At 35.5% G+C, this 7,178-nt stretch overlaps 1 protein-coding gene across 1 annotated transcript; it reads left to right on the top strand.

Moving 5' to 3' along the window:
• Positions 1 to 409: 409 nt before the first annotated feature.
• On the top strand, positions 410 to 2,016 carry LOC132171704 (epoxide hydrolase 2). Its single transcript, XM_059583092.2, has 3 exons — positions 410 to 934; positions 1,087 to 1,325; positions 1,604 to 2,016. Exons 1-3 carry the CDS (start codon positions 470 to 472, stop codon positions 1,851 to 1,853), a joined length of 954 nt encoding a protein of 317 aa, XP_059439075.1. The 5' UTR covers positions 410 to 469; the 3' UTR covers positions 1,854 to 2,016.
• The last annotated feature ends 5,162 nt before the right edge of the window (positions 2,017 to 7,178 follow it).

The raw sequence follows: 7,178 nt of genomic DNA, 5'->3' as shown, positions 1-7,178 counted from the left end.
AGTTTATCGAGGATATTGTTGTAATTTAAAATTTAGAAAAACATTGTCTCTCTAAATTTTTTTGTTGTAAATTTTTTTTATTTAAATAATAATAAAAAATAATTAATGTGATATAAAATAATAATAAAAAAATTAATAAAAAAAAAAAGTAAAAAAATAATTTCAAAAATATGTTGAGTAGATTCCACGTGACACTGTTACAGAATTCATTAATGAGAAATGTTATAGTGTAATAAAAAGATTATTTTTTGTCCCATAAAAGTCTTAAATAACAAAAGACCATAGACTTTATCTATAATTACTCTGACTCCATTCATTAATGTCATGTGAATTCTTGCCACCAAAACTTTTATGTCATGGATATTGTTGCAATTTAAATTTCTAGTATATGTAGAGCAGACCCATTACGGTTACGGGCCATACCTGGCTCCACACAATCAAAGAAGAAGAAAAAACGCATTCTACGGCGATGGAGAAGGTAGAGCACACAGTGGTACCCACGAATGGCATAAACATGCACGTCGCCTCAATCGGCGCCGGCCCGGTGATCCTCTTCGTCCACGGCTTCCCGGAGCTCTGGTACTCGTGGCGCCACCAGCTTCTCTACCTCTCCTCCCTCGGCTACCGCTGCATCGCCCCCGATCTCCGTGGTTACGGTGACACTGATGCCCCGCCCTCCCCAGCCTTATACACTGCCTTCCACATCGTCGGCGACCTCGTCGGCCTTCTTGACCACCTGGGTATCGACCGGGTCTTCTTGGTCGGCCATGACTGGGGAGCCATGATGGTTTGGTACTTCTCCTGGTTCAGGCCGGACCGTGTCAAAGCTGTTGTCAACTTGTGCGTGCCATTTTTTCCCAGGAACCCGGCCATAAATCTCGGGGATGGCTTCCGGGCTTTGTTTGGTGACGATTATTATTTTTGCAGGTTCCAGGTAGATTAATTTGGTTGATAATTGCAATTTTTGTCTTTTTCATTGCGTTGTGAGGGGCTGAAAGCGATTGGGAGCTCAATATCTTAGCCATATATAGTTTTGTTCTTTAATTATGCGACACTCTCACATAAAAACACTAAAATCTGCCGCAGGAACCTGGAGAAGTTGAAAAAGATTTTGCTTGTGTCGATACTGCAATACTAGTGAAGAAGTTCTTTTCACTTTTTGGTCCGATTCCTCTATGTGTACCAAAAGAGGTAGGATTTAGAGGATTGCAAACTCCAGATACCTTGCCTTGTTGGTTGTCAGAAGAAGATATTAATTACTATGCCAGCAAATTTAGCCAGAAAGGCTTCACTGGAGGACTAAACTACTATCGAGCAAGCACCCTGTAAGTTTCATATATGCTTCTTCCTACTGATTTTTAGATGGGTGACCTGTGATAATAGGATTTAGACAAGAGAGAGAAGATTAAGGTGGGTCGGTAATATATGTATCTCTACACACTAAAGTTCGAGGAGATTAGGAATTAACTTTCTATCTTGACAATGTGAGACTAGAGGAGAAGTTTTTATAAAGTCAATAGCCAAACCTCTTCTCACTTGAGCAATGTGAGACATCTCACATATCCTCTCTAACATGTGAAACATTGCTCTTCTCTTCTTGCAGAAGCTGGGAGCTGACTGCGCCATGGACTGGATTGCAAATCAAAGTGCCAGCGAAGTTCATTGTGGGCGACAAAGACATCATCTACAATATCCCAGGCATCAAGGAATATGTACACAACGGTGGCTTCAAGAAAGATGTGCCATATTTGCAAGACGTGGTTGTGATGGAAGGAGTTGCTCACTTTATAAACCAAGCGAAGGCAGAGGAGATCAGCGCACACATATATGAATTTATCAACAAGTTCATCTGATTACTAAATTCCTGAGTGTTTCGATCTGCAGCTGATGTTTTTCCACATTAGACAGTCTGATTTAGTGTTGGAAAGAGTCTTAAGAGTGTTTACTACGTAAGATGCATGTGTTGTTCAAATTTTTAATAAAAGAATTAATGCAATAAAAACATCTTCATCCCGATGATCAAATTTATGCTCGGGCGATATATGCCCCTTCAGTTGATACCAAAAATTACGTCATCCGAATAGGAGTAAATTACTAGAATTTAGATTTGTGATGAACAAATGCAGTTGTGAGCAGTGAATGAATATGCTAATGAACAATCAGAGTCAAAAGAAAACAAACTCTGCAAGCCAACGACAAATGGAAACAATCAGAGGCAAAAGGAAACAATCTCTTCAATCGTGTAGTTTGTTGGCAGTAAGAATACATGTTATTGCTGTTAAACCTACCGCATCTACAGCTTCTAGAACCAGTCAAAGACCCTAATTAGTGATATGACTACTCTTGAAGATATTGCATCTGAAATCACGGGGTCTGTTTGCCATTGGCTTGAAAAAAAAGAAAAAAAAGAAAAAAATGAAAAATGTTTGATATAAAAAAATAATAATAATAATAATAAAATTATTTTGTAGTAATTTTTTATTTAAATAACTGTAAAATGTGATTGATGTGATGTAAAAAATAAAAATATTAAAATTAAATTTGAAATGAATAGTATGAAATTACTTTTGGATCCCTCGGCAAATAACCCCACGGACCCCTGCACCCTTCCATCATGGATCTAAATCCTGTTTAGGGAAACACTAGCTACAAAGCCAAGTTTTACATTATCAACTTGCTGGTCTGAAATTTGCCCTTTAAGGGTGGTATGCGAAGTAACCCTGTCTTAAGGATCCCGTTATTAAAAAAAAAAAAAATTGTTATAGGGGTCTAGAGCCTCAATTGTTTATGTTATTTTGATATGTTAATAATGGAAATTACTTTGAGAAGGGTTTTATTTTTTATTTTTCTATCCTAGCAATTAAGGAACATGTGTATTTCAGTATATTCCTTATCAATTCAGGACATATCATTAGTTACTTCATAAAGTGTAGCTTTGTGGTGTGATTTGAAATTAAAATGGAACTTCTCAACTCTTGACTAGTGAAGCTCACCGCTGGTTTTCGATTGGACAGAGTTTTTTTTAAAAAAATTGGATTTGAAGAAATTCTTTTAATCTATTTTATAAAAATAACATGTGTTATTTGTATATGAGAAATACATATTTCTTTTAAGGGTTAAATACCTCAGATCCCTCTGGGGTTTGCCAACTTTATTTTTTTCCTCCTGGAGTTTCATTTTTATCACAGGAGGTCCCTGTGATTTTGATAATAGACCAAGTTAGTCCTCCGTCAGTTGACTTAATGGAATTCCACGTGGACCAATCAAATGTTGACAAGTGACACATATTTAATTTTTTTTAATTAAAAAAAAAAGTATTTTCAAAAAAAAAAAAAAACAATTGGATGTGGCCTGGTCAGATGGGGGTGGCCGAGCCACCCCTTAGAGCCAAGGGGGTGGCCAAGCCACCCCAATCCGGCCAGATGGGGGTGGCCATGGCCAAAGGGGGTGGCTCGGCCGCCCTCAAATGGCCAAGGCCACCCCCAATTGTTTTTCTTTTCATTTATGTTTTTTTTTTTTTTTCAAAAATACATTTTTTTTTAATTTAATAAATAAATAAATAAATAGGTGCCACGTGTCAACATTTGATTGGTCCACATAAAATTTCGTTAAGTCAACTAACGGTCAATTGACGGAGGACTAATTTAGTTTATTATCAAAACTATAAGGACCTCCTATAATAAAAATAAAATTCCATGAAAATAAAAAAAAATTGACAAACTCCAGAAGAATCTAAAATATTTAACCCATATTTCAATTACAAAGATAGACATCTGCTTCTCACATGAAAGGTGACAAATATCATTTGGCACATATTGCATTCTCATCTTTGTGCTTCCCGAATTATTGTACTTCCTGACTGGTGAAGTCATTTCTGTCCTGTCTTCTGTTTTTTGTTTGTTTACCCAAACGGAGAAAGGCCCTACTGAAATTGGATTTTAGCCAGCCAGACAGAATCATTAATGTCATCGCTGCCTCGCTGGACCACCACCAACAAGAGACCCCCCACTTTTTTCTTTTTTTTTTTCGTCTTTCTTCCCCACAGTCTCATGTCGGCCTTCTTCTCTTATTCCAGGGATGAAATGTTTCTCAAGAAAAAACCCAGCAATATTTGTCATAAATCGCTTGATGCTCCAATCCATTTTGCTTTCTTGTACTATCTCATCTATGAAAATATATATATATATATATATATATATATATATGGCCTTTAAATTTGCTGTCATACAGTTTTGGGTGAGTTGTGATATTCACGTGCTGGTACTGCTGCATCTTCTTGATGAAGTAGTGTTAAACATTTTGCTCTGCCCTTGGTCCGGCCAACCCAAGGGCTAAAAGAACCTCTTCTTTTTTTCTTTTTCTTTTTTATCTGGTTTTTGGGGTGGCCGACCACTCCAAAGGCTATGGGGTGCTGTAAATGCTTGATTTAATTACAATTAGCCGCCCAATTAATCAACTTTAAATGGTTGACCTTGTGACGCAGCCAGCCACCAGATTCGGAGAATGTCTAAAAAGGGTTTAATATATATATATTTTTTATACTTTGTCTATTTTATTTTATAAATTAATGGTAGACTCTATAAATTTAGTATTTAATCTATTAAATTTATAAAAAAATATAAATAAAAAACTTATTGACCCTAATTAAAGCACGAGGGAACTTACAAATTACAATGCCAGATGATGGGTAAACATGATAAGACATTGTAATAGACAGAAAAAAAACAAGAAAATAAAATGGAAACAAACAAAGGGGGACAGGGGTAGTAGTGCAAATAACTGAAACTATTTCACACATAAATTCCTACGAACCCTTTCTACTTTGCAAATATTTCACACAATTTTTAAGAGATGCCGTCAGTTACTGCCTTACTGGATGCCTGGATGGGGAATTCATAATTAGGTTGGTTTAAATTATAAATTATTTCTTGTGTTATAAAAAATAATTTAGAAATCCTTAGGATAAGTTAAAATAATAATTTAGTTCCTGCAGTCAAATTCGATCAAAACACTTGACAATTCCGTTTGTGTGCCATGTCATCATTAGTAAAATCATGACACTTGTCACTTTCAATAAAAAAAATTATATAAATATATAAAACTAAAAATTAAAAACTTAAAAATTATTTATTTATTTTAAATTAAAAAAAAAAATGGGTGCCACCCTTGGGGAGAGAATATGATCATCTCAATTTCAAATAAAATTGAAGTATCTAGTTAGTGTTTTTTAGAGTGGTAAAATTGTCATTTTAATTTTTTGAACTATTTTGCCCTTCTAAAATACACTAATTGGATACTCTCCATTTCAAATCAAATGAATTTTTTAGAGGGGTGGCTGCCACTTTTTTTAAATAAGAAATAAAATTAAATTAAATTAAGTTTTATATATTTATATATATTTTTGCATTAAAAGTGGCATGCGTTATCATTTCATTGGTGTTGACATAACACACTAACCGAATTCGTCAATTGTTTTGACGGAATTTGACTGCATGAACTAAATTATTATTCTGATCTACCTCGAGTATCTCCGAATTATTTTTTATACTGCATGAAATGATTTATAATTTAGGTCAATCACAATGACTAATTTTACATTTATTCCCAACAATTATCTTATCACTCAAAAATATGTGGCATCTGAATAAAAATGTGATACTTTATTAATAGCATTCATTCAGTAATTTGCACCAACCAAGTTTTATGACACATAAAACTTGGCTCAGCCAAGGCACAACACATAGAAATTAAAGTAAGTAGGCAGGTCTGCAAAGGGTAGTTCAATCGACTGGAGACGATCAAAAAATTGATAGGTAAATAAAACTAATATTTGTAACATCACAACAATTTTTCACATGTTACAAATATTAGAGTAGAAGGAGATTAAAAGCATGCATCGATGTGGTACCCGAAAGTTTAAACCACAACTAGGATAAATAAGTAGGAACTTAATGAATTGTGGTAGAATTAGACTCTTTTAACCAAATTCATAAAGTGAGCAAGCTTATCACCTACATAACTTTTTCCAAAGGAAAATTAATAAATAAATAAGAATTAAAATCAACAAAAAAAAAATTGGGTTGTTCTGCGGGTTGGCACTTTATATAGGCTATGCGCTCCTGGGTTTCATGAGTGCTCTAGAGACCTACCCAAGTCTCATAGGAAGCAGCACCACCTCCACACTCACATAGGTGATATCTATCAAGAGTGTGTGCAGGTAATACCCCATCCCAACAGGTAGGGACTATGGAACCATTAAGAGTTTTAAACTCATCCTTAATCACCATGCATCTTTGTACTGTCTTACACCATAGGGATGGACTCATCAATAATCTTATCAACAAGATAGTGAAATAACATAGAATGACAATACCACACCATGATCACTTGTGACTTCGTTTCCCATTAAACCTCATTCATGGGATCTCCAATCACAGAGGTTGGGTATCCATCACAGTATCATCATTTGGGTATCAGTCATATCCCCCTCGATGTTTCACTCACCAGCCTTCTTGCTAGTGGCTTGGTCAAAGGATCGCCAAATTCCTTTCTGACCTCACAAAATTCATGGATATTACACTAGTCTCAATAAGCTGCCTCACAATATTGTGCCTTAATCGGATATGTTGACTTTTCCCATTATAGATCTTGCTCTTGGCTCGAGCTATGGCCTGGCAATCACAATGAATACAAACAGGTGGAACTGGGTTAGCATCTAAAGACAAATCATTCAAAAGGCTCCTTAGCCATTTAGCTTCAGTTCCTGCCTTCTCCAAGACAACTAACTCTGCCGTCATTGTAGATCTTGCTATGAAAGTTTGTTTGGAGGACTTCCAAGATATAGCTCCTCCTGCTAATGTGAACACATAGCCATTGGTAGGCTTTAGTTCATCTAAATCAGAAATCCAATTAGCATCACAATACCCTTCTAATATAGCAGGAAAACCATAATATGACAAACCATAATTAATTGTGCCCTTTAAATATCTCAACAATCTAGAGATTGCATCCCAATGCTGAACACTAGGATTATGAGTATATCTACTCAATCTACCAACAGCATATGCAATATCAAGGCGTGTACAGTTTGTCAAGAACATTAAACTACCAATGATTTGTGCATATTTCTCTTGTGAAACACTATCACCGTGATTCTTAACCAAATGTATTTTAGAATC

Source organism: Corylus avellana, chromosome 1 (assembly GCF_965113065.1).
Source record: "Corylus avellana chromosome 1, dhCorAvel1.hap1.2, whole genome shotgun sequence".
NCBI classification, from domain to species: Eukaryota; Viridiplantae; Streptophyta; class Magnoliopsida; order Fagales; family Betulaceae; genus Corylus; species Corylus avellana.
Note: the sequence above shows the minus strand (reverse complement) of the source record. Positions and strands in the feature narration are given on the sequence as shown.

Excerpts from the sequence above, each read along its gene's own strand:
- LOC132171704 (XM_059583092.2), top strand. The coding sequence starts at position 470 with ATGGAGAAGGTAGAGCACACAGTGGTACCCACGAATGGCATAAACATG. Across the intron at positions 935-1,086 it reads ATTATTTTTGCAGGTTCCAG|GAACCTGGAGAAGTTGAAAA; the intron begins GTAGATTAATTT and ends AATCTGCCGCAG. Across the intron at positions 1,326-1,603 it reads TACTATCGAGCAAGCACCCT|AAGCTGGGAGCTGACTGCGC; the intron begins GTAAGTTTCATA and ends CTCTTCTTGCAG.